The sequence below is a fragment of the Chanos chanos genome, chromosome 9 (genome assembly GCF_902362185.1).
Source record: "Chanos chanos chromosome 9, fChaCha1.1, whole genome shotgun sequence".
Taxonomy (NCBI): domain Eukaryota; kingdom Metazoa; phylum Chordata; class Actinopteri; order Gonorynchiformes; family Chanidae; genus Chanos; species Chanos chanos.
The window spans coordinates 19,377,991-19,401,136 of NC_044503.1; the positions used below are offsets into that span (position 1 = coordinate 19,377,991).

The 23,146-nt window shown below is 40.8% G+C and overlaps 1 protein-coding gene across 4 annotated transcripts in view; it reads right to left on the reverse strand.

The window, feature by feature from the left end:
* The window catches only part of mcc (MCC regulator of WNT signaling pathway), a 123,204-nt gene that overhangs the window by 77,533 nt on the left and 22,525 nt on the right, over positions 1-23,146 (reverse strand). The window contains exon 1 of one of the 4 annotated variants that reach the window (XM_030783842.1): positions 13,844-14,049. The exons of the other annotated variants lie outside the window; for them this stretch is intronic. Within the exon in view, the coding sequence (XP_030639702.1) occupies positions 13,844-13,900 (57 nt within the window). The 5' untranslated portion in view covers positions 13,901-14,049. Of the gene's footprint in view, positions 1-13,843; positions 14,050-23,146 lie in introns of those variants that run through there. 4 annotated transcript variants of the gene reach the window in all.

The window sequence follows — 23,146 nt, forward strand, 5'->3', positions numbered from 1 at the left end:
TATATATGTGTGTGTGTGTGTGTGTGCATAAATTGTCGATTTATGTGCCTAATAATCTATATTATACTGTATTTTCTTTATCTATAATAAAAGTATTTGTGTAATTCATTTTTGCTTCTCAGACTACCCATATAATCTACCCGCAAACACAAGACAACAACACCAATAATAATAATATAAATAAATAATAATAATAATAATACAAACTATATGAAACCATGTTTGGGGACACACAATGGACCAGTGGGGAAGGGTTTTAGGGGAGGGGCAAGACATTGTGCCACCAATCCAAGGTAAGACTTTTGACCAATTGCAGGATACCTGGTGGCCCAAGGTGTGCAAATGTTCCCTTGCAAGCATCCCCAGGGGATTATTCACTATGGCAACTAAGGGCTCTAGGCAAACCCCCAAACCTGGTACATATCCAGGAGTATTCCAGGCAGCGTAACAGGGCTGCAAACTCCCAGATACATCCAATTATCTGAGGAGTATCCGGGAATATACAGGAGCATTCAAGTCCGGATACACCTCTTTTCATGCAGTGGATGGTAGTGATGGTTGTTTGTCAGGTGGGTCACTGGACTGGGTGGATGAGTGATGGTTGTGATGGTTGTTTGGCAGGTGGGTCACTGGACTGGGTGGATGAGTGATGGCTGTGATGGTTGTTTGGCAGGTGGTCACTGGACTGGGTGGATGAGTGGGAGTAAAGAGAAGAGTCAGTTTGGGTGTGATTAGCAATACGAGCAGGCAGAGTAGATTCCATTTAAACCAGCGTATTATTATATTAAGGCGTAATAGTGTGTACTGCACTGGCCTGGAACAGATCCCTCATCGTTGGTTTAGACAATAGTGATATTCAGAATACTTATGTTAAAATGAACATGTATCCCTCAAAAATTTGAGTATATGTGTATATGTGGGTGTGTGTGTGTACACATATATATATATATATATAATAACGGCATAATGGTCCTGAAACCTAGACTGAAATCGTGATACAAATGCCCACAGCCTCGTGTCGCATTTCCGGAACACAGAACAAAACAAAATTAATTTTTCATTTCACAATTAACACGATAACACATGTAAATCACGAAATTATTATTCTATTTAGGGCAGGCTGTGTATTTTGTAAATATTAGGGGTGTAATGGTATACGTGCCTGTAGCAACCCGTTTGGTACAGGACGCTTGGTTCAGTGCGCGTTGCATGAGTGAATATAGTCTAGCTTTAACCATGCACGTTATGTGCATAACTTTTTTATGCTCTGATGGTCAGTCGACCGAAACGTTAGCGAATATAACAAATTGACAAGATACAGTGTGCCCTCTCTTCTACATTTCTGTGTGCAGAACTAAAATTAAAAACTCAGTGTCCTCTCCGATTCCATAACGGAGCCATAACTTAGCAACTGAATTAGCACATGTTCAGTGATGCAGCCTCATAAGCATAGCGACCATAAAGCCAGAGCTTGAGGACCCTCCAATATCCTTCAGGTCTCCTGTTTGGGAACATTTCGGTTTTCAGTGAACTGCAGTAGCAATGGGCAAAGACAAGTGGACAAGACAAAGGCAGTGTACTGGCACTGTTCAACTGAATTTGGGTGTGTTGCTGGCAGTGCGTCAAACATGATTACTCATTTGAGATGGCATCATGAAAATGTGAATATCACTGGTACAAGGAAAAAACAGAGTGGAGTGCTAACTGGAAATTATGGCCAGTTTGCCACTGTTTACAAGTTTATAAGTTTACAAGTAAATTCATGATAAATGAAAAGAAATTTCACCTAACACACACAAAAATATATATATATATATATATATATATATATATATATATATATATATATATATATATATATATATATATATATATATATATATATGTTAGGGGCGTAACACACACACACACACACACACACTCACATACAGTATATACATATAGATACTCTGTGTGTGTGTGTGTCTGTGTGTGAGAGAGAGAGAGAAAGAATGCTGTGATATATTCAGAGTGATTGATCTCAAAGGGGTAACGACATGACATCTATATAACACACATCATTCATTACCATCTATATAATACACCTTATCCATTATCATCCATATAATCTCTCTCTCTCTCTCTCTCTCTCTTTCTCCTTGGGCAAAATGACTCTTCCTGAGATTTCACATTCCATTAATGATCTGGCAAAGTATCACCCCTGACAGGCCCAACCAAAAAAACAACCTCACACGGAACAAAAGGCACTGACTCACAGCACAGGACAGCACTGCCATGCATTCAGTCACAAAAATAGACAGAACATGTCCATTAAAATATAATACACTCACATGAATACAAGTATTTCTGTGCTACAGACAAACATTTTGCATCTGTCACAAACTGTGAATAAAAAAAAGACAATTTTAAAAATCAATCCTGCTCATTTTCCCCTCATGTCAAACAATAACATCAGATGGCAGCAACATGATTTCAAATGACTGCTTATTACTGTAAAATACTGAATATATGGTGTTGTCCAAAAGGAACATTTACTGGAGGAAAAAAAAACCCTTAGAATAGAAACTGTATACAAAGATAATGTTATACAAAGGTAATGTTATTGGACAGAACGTAATGTTATTGGACAGAAGCTAATGTTATTGGACAGAGGGTAATGTTATTGGATCGAAGGTAATGTTATTGGACGGAAGCTGTATGAAGAAGGTAATGTTATTAGACAGAAAAGTATGTTTTTGGAGAGAAGCTGTATGAAGAAGGTAATGTTATTGTACAGAAGCTGTATGAAGAAGGTAATGTTATTGTCCATTTATTTTCCTTAGGAGCAGCAAGGTCCTCATCAGTAAACTTTAGGCACTGTATCAATGTCATGACTTCACTATTATAATTAAACTAAAAGCACTATCGAGACAAGCCCTCCCTATTCCCATGATGCACCTTTCCCAATTACTCTTATAGGCACAATAAAACACACAGCGGTCAGGGCATCAGAGTCTGCATCACGACTCCATACTGTCGCTACATGCTCGACACGATTCAGTCACTCTCCTCAAAACAAAACAATGTCTTACACTTAAACACTAAACCCTTTTAACAGTGTTTAAATCCAACCACTCTCCTCAAAACAAAACGATGTCTTGCGCTCAAACACCAAACCCTTTTAACAGTGTTTAAATCCAACCACTCTCCTCAAAACAAAACGATGTCTTGCGCTCAAACACCAAACCCTTTTAACAGTGTTTAAACTCAACCACTCTCCTAAAAACAAAACAATGTCTTACGCTCAAACATCAAACCCTTTTTAACAGTGTTTAAACAGATACCCCAGGATTACAGCCTGCAGGCTGCACATTCATCACACACACACACCTCTCCAGTGATGAAAAAACAGAATCACATTTTAATCTGTTGAGTGTCTTCAGTAAATGCACAGTAACGACGGTGACGTCACATTTTAATCTGCTGAGTGTCTTAAGTAAATGCACAGTAACGACTGTGACGACGAGAATGGGACTGGGAGGATAGGAGTCAGATCTCAGGATGCATTTTGATTCCAAGCACCTTGGACCGGTTCTGTGTTAACGCTAGTAACAGTGGACATGATGTGTCCTTCACAGCATTACCAACCCTTGATTGACAGCAGGCAGATAAACCAGACATAGCAGGCGTCTCTCAGCATGATACCCAACAGAAAAAGCCCCAAACAGCAATGTCATATTAAACTGTGCTACAATATGCTAGTTTACAAATACACTATACGACTAACACTGTACTATCGACCACTTTGCACTGGTTTTCCAAGTCTGTGCTGACTGATAGTTTGGTAGTTTAGTGCTGATTGACAGTTTGGTAGTTTAGTGCTGATTGACAGTTTGGTAGTTTAGTGCTGATTGACAGTTTGGTACTTTAGTGCTGATTGACAGTTTGGTATTTTAGTGCTGTTTGACAGTTTGGTATTTTAGTGCTGTTTGACAGTTTGGTACTTTAGTGCTGTTTGACAGTTTGATACTTTAGTGTGAAGCATTTCCAGACAGTTACTATATCTACTGAGCTGTATCAAACTAAAATTAGAAGCCAAAAGTCTCACAAACTGAACACAAAGTCCAGCTGTTCTGTTACAGTTACTACAATTGTGCTGAACGAAGAATAAACGGAAACAACATGTTCTCAGAGATGCATGCATTCGATAAACTGTGTGTGTGTGTGTGTGTGTGTGTGTGACATGAGTAATTATAACACACACGTTTTCTCGTTTTGCTTGAATACCTTGATGTCTTTTATACACCACTAATTTTCCCTTTTAGCAGTGCAACCACCCCAACACATACCTTTGTCCTCCTCTCCCCTTCCGATTTCCCACATGGTTGTGCAGAAAGTGAGACTGGGTTTCACGCATCCTGACACAGCAGTGCTCTGGACTGCTCTCCCCCTAACAACACACTGCAGCGGAACAGCAGTGCCCCAGCCCTCTCGCTCTCTCTAATCTCTCTAGTCTTATCTACACAACTACCTCACCACCGCTCAATGGGCCGTCTGCTGCTGAAGCTCAGGAATGCAGCCTGTACCGAGACAAAGGCTGCTGTGGTCTCTTTGTGTGTGTGTGTGTGTGTGTGTGTGTGTGTGTGTGTGTGTGTGTGTGTGTGTGTGTGTGCGCGCGTGTCTGTGTGCATGTGTGTGTCCGTGTTTCTGTGTGCATGTGTGTGAGTGTGTATGTGTGTGTGTGTGTGAGTGTGTTTGAAACCATTTGAGTCTAAAATGAGACCGCTGCCTCTCTTTCCTTTTGTTGTTTGCATTGGTCTTCCTTCCTGCCAGGATGGGGACTGTGTGTGTGTGTGTGTGTGTGTGTGTGTGTGTGTGTATGTATATGTGTGTGTTTGTGCGTCTGCATGTGCATGTGTGTGTGTGTGTGCATGCGTGTGTGTGTGTGTGTGTGTGTATGTGTGTGTGTGTGTTGGGGGGTGGGGGGGGGGTCAAAATGTCTTGTATATTTTCACTTGTCATCGCCTGCTTAGGTTAGAGTTTAGTCTGAGTCTCTCTCAAGGCAACTCATTCTCTCCCTCTCTATTACACACGCACACAGACACACACACTCTCATGTGCACAATCTGACTCACACACAGGTACACACACATCATTAGAGTTAACAGGGCTGCTGAGACCAGCTGACTGCACACACTGGCCAGTCTCCCCAGAGGTCAAAGGTCACAGACCGGAACCAGGAGTCCATACTGGGCATTAAAGACACAGAGCCTACACTGAGACTAAGAATGGGAAAGAAACCGTTCTCACAATGCCCTATTATGTGTTAGAATCTATTAACAGTTTGTAACAAAACTGAGTCAAAAACAGCATCATTATCACCACAGAGTGAAGCAGAAATACAAATCAGGCCCTGACACAAATGGCAAGTTGGGACTGAGGCACGATGTCATGGTACATAGAGTAAAGAGCGCTTCCTGTCAAAGGTTTAATCTGCACAGTGTGGTAAACACCCTCTGGATACTTTCAGGACACTTCAAGTAACAGCAAAGGGAAATATATTTCATAGCATAGCGATAGACACTTTAAGGAACAGCCAAGAGAAATAAATTCATAGCATGATGACAGATGTCATTTTAAGGAATAGCCAAGAGAAAGATATTTCATAGCATAGTGATAGACACTTTAAGGAACAGCCAAGAGAAATATATATCATAGCATAGTGGCATCTGTTTCAAAAACTGTCACTTATTTTGAAAAACAATGACAATAAAGGTGATATTTCAAACCTGCATGTAATTTATGACACTATGTCACAACTTTTGTTTTTAAAACCAATTTTGAATTCTTAATGTGAAACACATTTTTTATTTACTGTTAGAGCTGTGCTCTGTGTGTGTGTGTGCGTGTGTGCGCATGTGCGTGTGCGTGCACCCGTGTGTTTGGAACTGAACAGAAAACGCCTCAGTAACTCCAACTGAACTGAATTTGACTCCAGACAGTGAAGAGTCTAGAGTGACTGTGTATGTGTAATTCACTGTGCATGGTTGTGTCTGTGTTTGTGAACGTTTGTGTGTGTTTGTGTATGTTTGTGTGTGTTTGTGTGTGTTGTTTGTGTGTATTTGTGTATGTTTGTGTTTGTGTGTATTTGTGTATGTTTGTGTTTGTGTGTATGTGTGTGTGTTGTGTGTGTTTGCATTTGTGCATGTTTGTATGTGTATGTTTGTGTAAACTTGTGTGTGTTTGTGTATGTTTGTGTGTGTGTGTGTGTGTGTGTGTGTGTGTGTGTGTGTGTGTGTGCGCGCATGCGTGTGTGTGTTTGTGTGTGTTTGAATTTGTGAATGTGTGTCTATGTTTGTGTGTGTTGTCTGTGTTGTGTGTATTTGTGTATGTTTGTGTGTGTTTGTGTATGTTTGTGTGTGTTGTTTGTGTGTATTTGTGTATGATTGTGTTTGTGTGTATGTGTGTGTGTTGTGTGTGTTTGCATTTGTGCATGTTTGTATGTGCATGTTTGTGTAAACTTGTGTGTGTTTGTGTATGTTTGTGTGTGTTTGTGTATGTTTGTGTGTGTGTGTGTGTGTGTGTGTGTGTGTGTGCGCGCGCGTGCGTGTGTGTGTGTGTTTGAATTTGTGAATGTGTGTCTATGTTTGTGTGTGTTGTCTGTGTTGTGTGTATTTGTGTATGTTTGTGTGTGTTTGCATGCGTTTCTATTGTGCGCGTTTGTGCATGTTTGTGTGTTTGTGTGTGCTTGTGTATGTTTGTGAACTGTGTTTTGAATTTGTAAAAGAGGTGGAATATCTACAAACAGTGCTCCACTTATTTACTTATTGCTTTCCTTGTATTTGTAAAATGTTAGGACTGTTTCTTTCCTTTTTTTTGTTTGAGGTGAGGCAAAATTGTGCTACTTTGTTGGTTGTGCTGTTTATTCGCAAAACGGCCTGAGTCCTTTTGTCAAATATGATATGTACATAAGTATGTATTTGTAAGGTAAGGCCAGCGAATACACTGTTACAGTGTATGGAGGGCAACACTGAGCTTTAGGACACTGTAGTAGAAAAACAAACTGCCATTAGTCCATGACTCAGTATGACACTGGAGCAGTTATAGTTTAGCAGTCATTAGTCAATTCACACACTTTACATAAAAATAAGTGCACTAGACCAGGACACTGCCTCTTTATTACCTTCTACAGATTCTACATTTTACCCCCTTCTGAATGACAAAGTCTGAAATCTATCAAGACCTAAAATATTTTACAGAATAAAATACAACAATGGAGTCAGTTCATTAAGCATGTTACTGAGTGTGCTAAATAAAGCTGCAATAAAAATGAATTTTTCACTTTCCTCATAATGTTTAGAACTGAACTGAAACACACAACTAAAGGTAAACATTTTGGGTGTTCTACGACAGTGCCGTCCAGTTCAGACTGCCAGCCCTATTTCCAACAGAGCCATCCAGTTCAGACTGTAAGCCCTGTTTACAACCGAGCCGCTCAGTTCAGTGGACATGAGCTTCACTCATACCACATAGTACTAAGACTGAGTAGTTTGGTGAAATGGAGCTCTGTAAAAGATATACAGCATTCCACAATATGACACATTATATTAAAGTAGCACTCTCCCACTCCATGACTGTAACTCAGTTCACTATCAACTTCAACCTCACACCTGGTGAAGATAAGAACAAAGGTTTGTGTGAATGCAGAGAAATGTATTAGGAGCTAAAGTAACCTGTGAACAGCATGTCTGGTACAGACTACACCGATGGCATTCCTGCATGGAGTAAACATGCGGAAGGCCAGTTTTCCTGAAGATTCCCATCAGGAAGAGGCCCCCCACCCAGTGTGTGTACAAAGCTTTGCTTATGCTAGAGGTCAGGCATACACTGTTCTAGAAAATGGGAGGAACATTCTAGAGAACAATAGTTAATCAGCTCACACTAGATGTACCAAGAGTAAACAGATTCTGAGATAGGTTATCTAAAATGTCTGTTCATCTGAGTGAACACCTCTCAAACATCACGCATATGTGCTACAGAAGAACACCATCACCTCCGCAGTCAACAGCACCTCTCAAACATCACACATATGCACTACAGAATAACACCATCACCTCCACAGTCAACAGCACCTCTCAAACATAACACAGTATGCACTACAGAATAACACCATCACCTCCACAGTCAACAGCACCTCTAAAACATCTTCCATATGCAGTACAGAATAACACCATCACCTCCACAGTCAACAGCACCTCTAAAACATCACGCATATGCACTACAGAATAACACCATTACCTCCACAGTCAACAGCATTATATCACGCGTATGTAGTACAGAATAACACCATCACCTGCACAGTCAACATTATATCACGCATATGTACTACAGAATAATACCAATACCTCCACAGTCAACAACATTATATCACACATATGTACGACAGAATAACACCATTACCTCCACAGTCAACATTATAGCACGCATATGTTGTACAGAATAACACCATTACCTTCACAGTCAACAACATTATATCATACATATGTACGACAGAATATTCAGAGTACTAAAGAGTACCCATTCTGTCTGAATGAATGGGATACCACGAGGTTCAGAACATCTGTGATACACTCATTCTGTCTGAATGAATGGGAAAACACAAGGTTCAGAACATCTGTGACACACTCATTCTGTCTGAATGAATGGGAAAACACAAGGTTCAGAACATCTGTGACACACTCATTCTGTCTGAATGAATGGGAAAACACAAGGTTCAGAACATCTGTGACACACTCATTCTGTCTGAGGTACACAGCCCTTACACTCTGTTTACGTGAAAGTCAAACGAACAACCAAAAAGCCTACTGGCTTTTCTTTTCTTTTCTAGTTTGGGAAATCAAACTCTATGCGCAGTGTCGGCAGGTAACATCATATACCTGGAGGAGAACCTAAATGAGGAGAGCTATTCAGTTATTTCTGTTTGCTAGTCAAAGGCCTGAGCATCAACGACTAAGACCATGAAAAATCAAGAGTTACAATTACCATCCTCCATGATACACAGACTTTGTATTTAAAGTATCAAATGTTTTGAAATAGCCATATGCTTGTCCTTCTACGACTTTGGCTAAATATCTGTGCTTTAGATGTCAAAATACCCATTTCTAATTATCAATAAATACTGCACTTGCCAATGGTACCTGAGTGTGAACTGCAGGCTTTCTCTCCTGCGCACCCGTTGTTATTCATGCATCAACTACAACTGCATCTCTCTTGAATTGAGTTGTGCTTTTGCTACCAGTCTGCAAATAAACCAGCTTAAAGTTTTCAAGAAAGTTCTATTGTTACAGAAAATTTCCAGCAACACAAAGCACACTCAAAACATCCATTTACACCATTAAAGCCACAGTGCACACATGAATTAGTCTGATAAGGTGGTGAGTGCAATTTGGCATTAACAGCTTGGGGAAAGGTACAGCAGTTCTAACTTCATAAAGCTTTAGATCCATCCAAACACAACAAAGACATGAACAAATGAAACACAACCCGCTCAAAGGCATTTTTAGGACTCAGGAATCACCAAACCCACTGACTAAACTGAGTTAATCTCAGGTAACAAGACAAAACAACAACAACAACATAATGATTTTTTGTCCATGAGTTTCTCTGTATCTAGGTGTATGGAGTGAGATTTTTGGTCCGTGAGTTTCTCTGTATCTGTGTGATGGTTGGAGATGCTTTGTCTGTGAGTTTCTCTGTATCTGTGTGTATGGAGTGAGATATTTTGTCTGTGAGTTTCTCTGTACCTAGGTGTACAGAGTGAGATTTTTGGTCTGTGATTTTCTCTGTATCTGTGTGTATGGAGTGAGATGTTTTGTCTTTTTTTTAACATTTTTTTCTTGGACAGCGTTTGGATAACTATTGATTAGTGATGAAGAAAGAGATTTATTAAGGCTATGTTTGACTCTTAACAGCTGCTGAGCTTGCAGACTGTTCTGTGGCTAAGAGCCAGTGTAAGTAAACATTTCCCCTTAATGTGATAAAAACTATTAGGGAGTAAATGAGGAATTAATATTTGTAAAATTTTACTGAGACATGTAAAACACATTGCCATATTGCTAAGAATATAAACTGAATACAGATGTGAATACAGAGCACACACACTTCACACAACCAAACATACAGCTCCTGCTTTTCTCCTCTACTCAGGTCTCTCACAGGATGCTCTGTAAAGAGGGGACTGCAGAAAGAGAGAGAGGGATGTGGCCCTTTAGACACTGATCCGACAATAAATCTGTGCACCATGACTTAAATATTAATAGAAACGTGTAAAGCTCTGTGCATTTATAATGAAGTAAACACAGACTCCAGTCTATCAGTCCTGGCACACTGAGCTTCATACCTCATACTGTAGTAGCATTGATCTGTCCATTACATAGCCTGTAAGTGGTCTTCATTGACATCAAATTCTAATCTAATAGCCTGCTTACCCTCCACTGTTCACTCTGGATTCCCCATGGTGCGGACCTCAGAATGTGTGTGATGATGTAGATGTCTAGACAGACCTCTACACTAGTTAAGGAAAGACTGGAAAGAAATTAACTTTGCAACATCATGTCTTGTTATCCAATGAGGTTCAGTACTGTGTACTAAATCAGTACCGTACTGTGCTGTATCTTTGTGTGTATGACTACAGGTCATCCCTCAGGGGTGAAAAACAGAACATTGTGGTGTAAGACAGAGGTTTTACTCCAACACGTGTAAGATTAACTGGATGTCTCTTTCCTTTCGTGATTGAAAAGCTTTCTTGTCAAAGTTTAAAAAGGACAAAACATTTCAACACTGAAAAATAAACCAAGAAAATTGCATTAGACAATGATCAACATAATTAATCTTTACTTAATGTATGTTATTGGTGGGTAGTTACTGTGTGTTACTGTTACAGTTACTGTTACAATGTGTTTTGGTTACTATTGGTTACCATGTGTTATTTTTACTGTTACTGTTGCTGTGTGTTTCTGTTTCTATTAGTCACTGTGTGCTTGTACTCCAGACAACTATCAGTATAATCTATGATCTGTGATGGCCTTGAGCAACAACACTTCCTATGAGTGTCTCATGCATAATTATTTATAAATGTATTAATGAGACCTTCCTGTTTATTAAACCTTCATATGACCTGACGATGACATAATAATGGCCTTAGAAGACATAACACAATATAACATCTGACATAAGAGCTCACAAGTCGTCAGGCTGTCTCATAACTATGCACAAACACATTATAGCAGAGTCTACATAATGCAGTGCACACTGTGTATACTTAGTGCAATAAAACACATATGAAAAGGATACACAAAGCCACATGTGCTACAAAAACTTATAACAACGTGCTAATGAGGCATCATGTGTTAGAGATGCTATGATGTATTATGATGTGTATATATGCATATATATATAGAGAGAGAGAGAGCAGGAGAGAGAGAGAAAGAGAGAGAGAGATAATATATTGAGAAGACACACACACATACACACACACATATATATGTGTGTGTGTGTGTGTTAATTTACATTCACAAAAATGCTTCTGTCTGTACCAAAAGGCTAGGTCGGCTATATGGGCATGTTCACTAAAAACTGCTATGTGCAGTAAAATGGTTAGTTATCCGTAAGTGCCACACTCGGTGTATGATACTGTACTACACAGGCTCTGTATTATGAATACAATATGAGACAGTATAAGTACTTATCCAGTCCTACGTCACATGTCATTAGTGCATTACGCAAGAATCATGCAATCATGCATTATAAAGGCTTTCTAACGTCTCACTTATACATTTATTATGGATTAAGTGTAAGGTATCAAAAGTGCTACCAAAATAACAATGTCAGGGGTTGGTCAAGGCACTGGCTTATCCAATCGCATCACTGATTTCATTAACAGATTTGTAAAGGTTAATAGCTTAGGCTACATGCTGTAGTAAATACACTGTCACAGGGTAAGACAGACCAGGGACTGTGTCCTGCACTAGTGCTAGATTTAAAACATGGACTATCTGTGATGGAGAATGACTCAGAAGAGATTAACTTTCTGTGCTGGAGAATGACTCAATGAAGAGATGGACTATCTGTGCTGGAGAATGACTCTCTGAAGAGATGGACTATCTGTGCTGGAGAATGACTCTCTGAAGAGATGGACTATCTGTGCTGGAGAATGACTCTCTGAAGAGATGGACTATCTGTGCTGGAGAATGACTCAATGAAGAGATGGACTATCTGTGCTGGAGTTTGACTCTCTGAAGAGACGGACTATCTGTGCTGGAGAATGACTCTCTGAAGCGACGGACTATCTGTGCTGGAGAATGCCTTTGAAGAGATGGACTATCTGTGCTGGAATTCCTGGTTGTTGTGAGTATGACTGTGTGGTCAGGATATGAGGTTAGCCTCTGGCTGAGCCAGACCTCCCTGAAAGCTCACAGAATAAAAGTCTTACAATTATAAAGACCCTCAGTACTTTATTCTTCCTGCGACAAATACATCAAACTGAATCTGACCCTTGGCCCAACACAGCGGTGTACTGGCCTTAGCCCCTGCAGGGATCAGGACTCCAGGAGAACATTTCTATCTGCTTATCTTGCAATGCTTTCAGTCTTTGTCTGTGCAATTCCTCTGATCTCAATCAGACCATGATGTTGGCCGTGTCCTTGCTGGAGAAAGGGTGTGCTGTATTTTTTGCCATGTAAAATCACTCTGTGTCAGGAAGTAGCTACAACTACTCTGTTTTACTCCTCTTCCAATGCATATTTTCTTTCACTCTTTCCATTTTTCCTTCCCTTACAATACCCACCCCAGGCTTTTCCCCATTCAAAACACTCTAGGTAATCCCAAAAAAGATTAACAGGATAACCAATCACCAAACCAACCACCCTACTTTTTCTGCTGTAAGCTGTTCCATGTTTAAGATGCAAGGAGTTCAAGAGACACTCATCGCAGGACAAGTCAATCATATTATTCTCACCCAAATTAAGAGTGTTCCTTTTTCCTGTTTCATTATTCTCTGACTATTTTGTTTTAGTTCCATCACACAACCAAATTAACGGCATAAATAAAACATGTATCAGACCACTGAACACAAACTGTTTGGAATGAGACATACTGATATACTAACACACAGACAGGCTGGTGAATGAATGACATCAGAACAAAGGTTTCAGTTATTTCCTGACAGATTGGATCACCATGCCACTCTACAATGCACCAGAGTGGCGACTGACTTCCTGTATCTTCACAGCATATGGGCTTTGTAACTGGACCCTAACTGTTTTCATGTGTGAAGAGGTTGGGGGGGGGGGGGGGGGGGGTGTTTGTGTGGAGTAGGGGTGTTACCATGTTCAGAAACAGCCTTAATTACTCAGTATTGAGAACAACTCTGAAAACCTGTGACTGTTTCTCCTACTCCTCTCCCCAAAACTCTTCATAACCAGGAGCCAAGAAGGGGTGGAGCAAGAGACAGACAGGGAGACGGAGAAAGAAAAAAAGGTAAAAAGAGAAAAAAAATGACAGGGAGTCAGTTTTTGTTTAAAATTAAGGCTGGAGGGTTGCGCTTCCTTTAGCGTGTTACGCCTGGCTGCGCGGGCTTTACGTACCCCAGGCAAGTTTCACCATAATGGCTCAGTTATTCTGAGGACATGGTCTCTAAGAGTCACCCAGAAATGAGCCTGGTTCCCCTGCCCAAACTCAGACTGCTTTACATGTGTACAAATAGGACAACCTAAGCCCTTTACATGTGTAAGAACAGGACAACTTCAGTCCTTTACATGTGCACAAACAGGGCAATCTAAGCCCTTTCTCTAACCCGAAATCTTACCTCATTCCTCTGCGCCAAGCCATCACTCCCCGTTTTGGCTGCCGATCCTGAGTTCATGATCTCCAACTCCTATGGCTAATTAAAATTCCAGCTCTGAGTCAGGGTGAGCTGCCCAAAGGGAGAAAGTAGCTCAGAACTGACAGAAAATTGCAGTCCCTCGCTGCCCTGCCAGGATCCTGCCTCTGTAATCCATGTTTTGATTGCCATTCATCATTACTACGCTGATCTCAGCACTATTCCCAAAGGAACGGAACGAGTTTTCGGCATTTCCTGAACATCGGGAAGAGGCCTTGCGTGTCCGTGAGGAAATTCCAGAGGCTGGCGGTTGACGTTCTTCAGGTGCCCAGTCAGACCAGTGAGTCCTGACTGCAGTTCTTCCCTGCTAATGTCCTCACACTGCTGGAGGAAGAGGAATGTCCCTGGGGCCTCACTGCTTCCAAGAGGTGGGGGCGGGGCGGGGGGCATGCGTTTGCGTATGTGAGTGCAGGGGTGGGATTCACTCACTGGCGTGTCAGTTTCCAGCGTGACTTTGCCTGTCAGACTCCTGCCTGCTGAACACCTCCCCCTCTGTCCCCTCCTTCCACCTCCCTCCCCCTTCTCCTCTCCTTAACTCCACTCCTCTCTGCCTGAAGGAGCTGCGAGCTCAAGTTTATTGTCAGTCTTTCTAGGTGCTTACCATTGTTTCTGCTTTCTCCAGCAGGAGCAGCTCACTAATATCTCCTCCGTCACTCTTTTTCACACCTTCTCTCCCTCCATCTAAAGCACACACAATCACCTCCACAGCCACTTTCAAACTCTCTCTCTCTCTGTCTATTGCATAGTGAGTTTATTAGGCACTTAACTGTGCTCTCTCACTCCATCACAGCTGTTTTCCAAACTGTTTACAGAGAGCAGGAGCACAGGAGAGGGTGGCTGGCCAACACTAATAAAGTGTTTAACAAAGAGCTTCTTGTATTTTTCTCCCCTTTTTTCAGCCATTTGATTTCAGAGCTGTCACAGTTTTCTCCTTCCGAGGACCGTTAAACAGATTAGCACAGGGCCTGGTATCAGAGCAGTGCATCAGATTTCATTAAGGATGTAAGGCTGTTCCTAATTAAACAGCACATTCAACAGCCATTACATCTGCCCCTCAGTCTTCACACACCCATGAACACAGAGCACGTAAACAAGGCAAGACCTCTACATTTTACATCTATGTAAGAAAAAATGACACTCCGAGAGAAATGTTTGAGAGAGACAGGAAACACACCTTCTGAACATGGAAACACGGGAAGAACTATGTGCCTCGGCCAATATCCAGAACAGAAAACACAACAGCACCCCCCTGTGGTAATCTCAGCGACATTTTTCTTCATAGGTATTAAACATTCTAAAGATTGCACACAACACAGTTTTACAATCCATTCAAATCAAATGACAAATGACAAATCCTATGATGAAATCCTACTGCTTTTTTTTTTAAGGAAACTGGCATAGAGTTACTGACACATATTTTCAGGGTGTTTTAAAAACCTGAGGAGACAGAGTGAGGCAGGCTGACCTGGTGGGCATCTCAATTTGTCTTCTGCTTTCTTCTTTTAGAACAAAACAGAATCCTACACATGTAACCAATCAGAAATATTCCTGCCTTGCCAGATTGTTTAAGTCATGATGAAGAGGGTTTTTTTGTGGAGGGAGTGTTACTGATGTGGGAGAGACACTATTACCTTACTGCTTGATGTGATAAGGCCACTCCCATGTTTCTGTATGAGGAACATCCGTGAAGCTGGAGCTTCGTGTATAAATACAAGCAGAGACTGCCATAAATTTATTTTCATTTTACTGTTTTAGTTGGGGGGGGATGCCAACCTCCTTGTTAGCAAAATGACCAAAATGCATCCCCCTTGTTAACTTGCGATCCCCTTATATACTCTATAGAGTAGTGTCAGTGACCATTGGTCCATCCCCCCTGTTGGCTATTGGACCATCCCCCCTGTTAAAAAATAACAAATCGCCCACTGCCAGTGTCCATTACAAAGCTAAAAGCTAGTTATCCTAAAATCTGCTTAAAACAGCTTTGAATCACATCAGGGTCCACACTGGCCTTCAAATGCAGAATAACTGTCTGAAAAGGTTATCAGGTGTGACAGAAAATGCAGTTTGGTTGTGTCCAATAGGCTTGAATCTGAGCTTTATTCAACTGATTAATGTTATTCACTATTACTCATTAAGAAAAGACAATACATTTGGTTTGTCTAAACTGAAACATTCTTCCACTAATAACCAGATGACAAACTTAAACATTAAGAAAAGCAGCCCTGGCCAAAGCTATTGACAAACTGCTTAATTTAAGCATGAAATGTAATACTCTTCCACAGCCCCACAAAGAAGCTGCATGAAATTCAAGTGTACAAATCCCAAGTGGACAACAGATCTGATCTGGGCTGATATAATGCAGTCCAAAGAGCGCAATTAAAAAGTTACATTTTCTACTTTCATCATAATTAATCTTTCGCATAAAAGCATACTATCTGTCAACATTCCAGTTGAAGAGCAAGGTAAGAGTTAGACCCACACCGCTACTGTGTGCTACACTGCTGCATACTGTGAGCCAGCAGAATGAGGGAGACTGCAAATAGGTCTGTTACTACACAGCCAAACTGATGTGTTTATAGACGCAGATGTGTTTATAGAGACGGATCTGTTTATAGTGACTGATCTGTTTATAGACATTGATGTGTTTATAGGGCTGATGTGCTCATAGAGACTGATGTGTTTATAGAGGCTGATGTGTTTATGGACACCGATGTGTTTATAGACGCCGATGTGTTATAGAGACTGATCTGTTTACAGACACTGATGTGTTTATAGAGGCTGATGTGTTTATAGAGGCTGATGTGTTTATAGAGGCTGATGTGTTCATAGAGGCTGATGTGTTTATAGACGCTGAGGTGTTTACAGAGGCGGATGTGTTTATAGACACTGAAGTGTTTATACAGACACTGAAGTGTTTATGGTAGGCATGTCCCGATCAAATTTTTTGCCCCCGATCCCGATCCGAGTCATTTGATATTGAGTATCTGCCGACACCAAATCCCGATCTGATACTTGTATTTTCCTAGGTAATACAGTTGCACAGTGCACATTTCAAGTACATTAAAGTGATTACAACCAATTCAATGTATATGCTTGACAACTGAATAGCAAAAGCATTAAGAAAAAAATTGCCTGCGGCCAAGCCTTACTTTTTCTTTATTAATTTTTTTATTTTACAAAATAATGAAGTAAACCTTCTTGTAAAGCTCCGGTAGAGCAATGTCTGAAACGTGTCGAGAGGGTAAGGCGCACTGTGGGAGTTATACCAGAAAATATACATAAGTGTTCGATTTTATTTAATCTTACAATTATTAAAGTGGTTAACTTGTCTAACTGTTGATACTTTTTCTGAGAGCCTCTTTTTTGTATGCTATCGTGATCAATCCTTAGCGTTAGTTAAGCGACTGTATTACTCTCTGTGGTTTAGGCTAACTCGCATGCATCACATACAGCTAAAGCACTATGTGTTTCAATTTTGAAATGATACCTTGGTTGTTGTTAGCAGCCTTGAGGATTAATGTCGTCAGAGTATGCTGACCTAAAAAAAACATTCAAATTTAAAAGTTAAAAGAAAATCCATTCACCTGGAACGTTCGCCTCAATTTGCCGAATTTGAACGCACCTCTGTATTCCCTACCACATAGGCTGGTCATCCAAAGCAATTGTTTCAATTACTCTCTTGGTAATCTTTTTGGCCTTGTCGCTGTCTCGAGGAAATTTTTCTCTCCTTTTAAAAGTATATCCTCCAATGTGTGTTGCTTCAGAGGAGCCTTTGCCTGTGTTACCTGAGTGAACTCACTGTATTCTGCTGAGTGTTTATTTTTTAGGTGCCATATCAAAGTGGTAGTAGCCTATTGAACGCAGCTCTGTGTTACTACCGCCTCACGAAATGCTCGCATTGCAAACATTACAGGTGGCTTTTGGACTGCTTTCGTTTCCCAATTTAAAACATATCCACACTGCGGACATTTTAGCCGCATCCTGACACAAATTATGCTCTCTATTTACGACACCTGTGTGACAACTGACATAAAACAAGCGTCGGGCTTAGCGTCGGGCTCAGTAAAGCCGATACCGTTCCGTTAAAAAATGCCTTGATTGGTCTTGATACCGATCTTTAAAATCAGATCGGGACATCCCTAATCTATAGACACTGACATGTTTATAGATGCTGATGAGTTTACAGAGACGCTGGTATGTTCATAGACACTGATGTGTTTATAGAGGCTGATGTGTTTATAGACACTGATGTGTTTATAGAGACACTGCTGTATTTATAGAGACTGAAGTTCTAATAGAGGCTGATGTGTTTATAGAGTAAGATTGGGCGGTATCAAGGTATAAAGGTATATCGGGGAATTTAGAAATCTCGAAGGTATGATTTTCAATACTGTCAAAAATAAAGACGTTCCTCCTTCTATTAAACTGATACGGAGATGTTGTATTGAGGCAGGGTAACCAGGTTGTAGGAGCCAAAATTGAGTTCAAATTTATTTTCCTTGAGAGACTCTTATTTTTTGATTTAGATTCACTGGCATTTGGTTCGAGACTTTTATTTTGACATTTGCCACAAGATACCCCAACAGTTAAGATGGCGTCTTCCATGGGCCCAAGTAGAGCCTCACAGTTCAGACACTGGAAGATGCTGGTGAACAAACAGTTTTTTTTACGTTTCTATGCTTCTTCGCTTTTCCGCTTGCTGCCTCTCCGCTTCTACACTTGACACTTGACACTTAACACGCAACCCTTCCAGCAAATTTGATTTAACAACTGTATATCACCTGCCTGCATACCTGTCTGTTTGCCTACCTATCCCTTTGCCTGCCTGCCTGCTTGCCTGCTCACCTGCTCACCTCTCTCCGACCATCGCTGAACACAGGTATGACTCGGCGCCGGTTACAGTATCTATCAGAAAGCGCGTAACAACTAATAGCGTCTAATACTGGATTTGATTTTTGGTCATTACATAAGTAAAAAACTTGTCCTTTGGAGTGCTTACACGACGACTGTGGATTGGAACTGGAATTGTTTGTTGGAATGAGACCGGAACTTGGATTTGATTCTGAACTGTTTGAGCCATGTGCTTGATCTGTGCTGAAAACTGCTTTTAACCACCTTGCTGCATTTGGATTTGTTGAATATCTGCTGCATTGTGAGCAAACGCTTCATTTGAATTCACTATTGGAGTGTATTTTTGTGTTGCTGTGTATTTATTCAATTTGAAAGCATTGCTGGTACTGGTGAAAATTGATTGTAGGCCTGTGTTTGAACTAAAATTGTGACAAACATGTCTCAAACAATGGAAAGCGCTGATTCCCCCACTGAGGCTGCTAATACAGCCGCCGTGATGGAGGAAAACTTGAGTCAACTCATTGCAACCCGCAAAAGGAAATTGGGCGTTTGCACGCAAAAACTAAATGAATTAAAAGAACTTATGGACAAAGGTAATGTTGCTGAGGTGAACAAGGGTGTTAAAACTCTCATTGCTGCATTGAATGAATTTGATAAAGCTCATGAGTCTGTGCAACAAATGTTGAGCGATGATGAAATAGAAAAATGAGAATGCCAACTGATATGAGCCAAAAAGGGTTACTTATTCATCATTTTTGGAGGGAATGGAAATACGAAAAACAAAACAAGTTGATCCACAAGCAATGATTACACCATTTGACAGTGTTTCAAATGTATCAAAGAAATCAAATAAATCACAAGGTTCTTCAAAGTCTGGTGCATCTTCAGTATCATCAGCACGCATGAAAGCTGAAGCTGAGAAAGCAGCTCTTTTGGAATGTGCTGCTAGGCTGAAAAAGAAGCAAGCTCTGGAAATATACAGAGTGGAACTACAAAATGCAATAGAACAGAGTAAGCAGGAAACTGACATAGCTGCAGCAAATGCCAAAGTTCAGGTTCTTGAGAATTATGAAAAACAACTTGCGAGCTCTCAAATCCAATCACTGCCTCACTCAGAACCACCTGCAAATGGCATGAACACTTACCTGGAAGCAGAGCGTAGACACCTGAGGGAAATTACTTTGGATCCAGAACTATCAATTGAGTATGCGAGTATACATGCAGTTCCAAAAACTCCACTTCAAATGGCTGTAGCCCAAAAACAAAAACAGTTGGGTCCCATTCAGGCATCAGTAACACAGCAAACCTCGCACCAAGCAGCAGCAGCTACTTCCACTCCAGCAACACAACCAACATTCACAAACGTAAATAACAACTTGAATGACTTAGCAGATCTCATTGTTCAACAGCAAAAGCTATCTCTGCTTCCCAGCAGAGAGATCCCTGTGTTTGATGGAGAGCCTCTGAACTTCAGACCTTTCATGCAGGCATTTGCACATGGAATTGAAAACAAGATCATTAGTAGCCAGGACTGCTTGTATTACTTAGCAATACACGTCTGGCCAATCAAAGGAACTGGTCAGGGGCTGTCTACACATGGAGGCAAACGAGGGATATACAGAGGCAAAAAGCCTGCTGGAGTATCATTTTGGTGATAAAATAAAGCTCACTAGTGCATACATGGAGAAGGCCTTAAACTGGAGTGACATTAAAGCTTAGGATGGAAACGCATTATCCAGTTATGCACTCTTTCTTTGAGGATGCTGCAACCTATCACAAAACCTGGAGTACATGGAAGAACTCAACCTACCCTCTAACCTAAGGCTTCTTGGTTCAAAGCTCCCTCATGTTAACACTAGAAGCGCCGCGCCGGTTTGACCTACTTATACCTAGAAGCGCCGAGTGCTGGTCATTTGACCGCTGTGACTACCTACTAGGAGCGCCGTGCTGGTTTTACCTACTTAAAGCGCGGCTAGGCGGTCAAATGACCGCCGAGTCATTAGACAAGGACACTGTTACTGACACATAATGATAGCTAGATGGCGCTTCTTGCACGTAGCAAATAGTTTGCTTACAAGATCTACTCGCGTTCGGCCAATGTATCATTCATTTCAGTGTTAGCAGTCGATTATTATTTCATTAGAACGTTTGTTGTCCAGCCCTTCCATCATTCAACATAATGTTTTGATTATTTATTTGTGGCAACCGTGTTTTCAAAGGCATAAATTCCGGAGGAAGTCTTGATCAAATTCGACTGATAAAACCATCTGAACAAGACTAGTTCAGGCAACTTTTTCATAGTATTTGTTTTTTAACATTTAATCTTCTACCTTGGAGAATTAGTTTATTATACGGGATGTCACACACGTTGCGAGTTAGACTGCGGTTGGTCTGTAAATGCGTAGCCCCATTGTATCAACATTCAGTTGTCGACTGACAGTGATCACGTCATTGCCCCTAGTGATTAATTTATTGTAAGGGCACGGTCCAGGTAGTGCAAAAATTAGAGACAGTTGTGATTGTAAATTAACTATTGTAGGGAGCGATTACAGATTTGGACATTCTAATTATTGGGCGACATGTTGGGTGACATGTAAGCTATAAACTGGACTTTATGCTTACTAAGTAGAACAACCTATCGGAATGACAAGACAGGCAGTAATTGGTTGAGAATTACAATGCGTGTAAATCAAAACTTGTGGAAGTTTAGAGTGTGAGACTGCTTTGGGTGGCGCTGGAGGAGTAGACTAAAGCGTTTCAGTTCCGAACTCGTCTGTCTCCGTGAAATTATCGCTTATACCACATAATAAGCCCAGCCGAGCATATCAAGCTTTACACTTGCATTTTAATAAATTAATTACCTACCACAACTAACAGATCATTCTATGCCATGATAGAAGCAAACACTACGACTTTTCAAGGCATTCAGTGGGCTATGAGAAGCCTAACACCTAGCCTGCCAAGCAACCTACGAGTAACACCTCCCAACCCCCTCCCGATAAAGTGCCATAGTCTATTGTTAGTTTCCCGCACTAGAATGATTTGGCCAAAACTAGTTCATACCACGAGTAGCCTACCACCGTCTATCATGAGTCTCAGCTAAATCTAATTCCACACATGCAATAGAAAATGTAGGCACCGCTTGGAAATGAATAAGTATGCATGGATGTTGTTTTTACAAAATATCTATGTCACAATGGATTTTCATAAACAAAGCTGTGTCAGGTGTGTAGGCTTTTAGAGTAAATAGCGTAGCATAAGATGGCCGAATTTTTACCATTTATTGAAACTAAATTACAGCACGAAAAAAGCCCTTCTTTTTGGTAAATCGACAGCTGTGTAGTTTATTTACAGTAAATACTAATGAAATATACATTACACACGATAGATACATGAGATAGTGTATACAGTGAAATGCACTAAGTAAATAAACAGATAAAGTACTTTTCGAGCTATTTAGTATCCTGTGTGTCGGGATGCTGTAACCACCATTACACAGCCTGTCCAAGTAGGAAATGTTGTACCTCGATGTTTTGTGTTCCCAATTCAAGTGGAGAGATATTCGACCGACAGCCTAGAACAATATCCTAGGTGTGATCCCAACCCCCTCCCAACGACCGCGTCATGAATCACTTGGTCAACCAACTCAGAAGTTCCCTTCAACGTAGACCAAAAGATTGTTTGCCAGTGCCAACAAGGTGAAGCAATTTTCGGCCTACTGCCGGCCTAATGTCATCTTTCCCTAGATAGAGAATTGCGCTCTACATGTATTTTGTTTCAACGTCAGCGGCCACCCAGAATTTAATAGCAAATTAGTTTAATGGCCATGTTCTGTGTGAAACGACACAGTAACAACTTGATAGAGAACAGTTGTTCATCTACAGTTATGTTCTCACTAGGTGTGTAAGAAGCAATACTTTATCGAAAATCTAATTTATCTGTCACAAGGTGGGCAGCCCTTGCATTCTTGTCATCAAAGCGCAGATAGCGCATGATATCGTGGAATCGCTGTCGAGACATCCGTCTCTGAAAATGGGATTTCCCACGTTAGCAGACCAGTAGTCGTCCGGGTTTATGATTTTACCGCCCGTAAGACCTCACAAATAAAGGAGACCTGCAGTTTGAACTTATTTTCGATCATCATTTCGATCAGTTTCTGCTTCAGAGTATTTCTGAATCTTTCACCACATTTCTGTGTCAGTCAAACACACTAAACTGCCCAATGGACTTGTAATATTGTCCAATGATATTCTCTCATGATATTGCACTCTCGCGCCAGCAGTTTGTTCAACCCATACTGTGCCGTCTCTTGCGTAGGGTGTTATTATATTGAATGAATTAGCATTCGCAAAATTCCTGCTCACTATCTAAGTCATA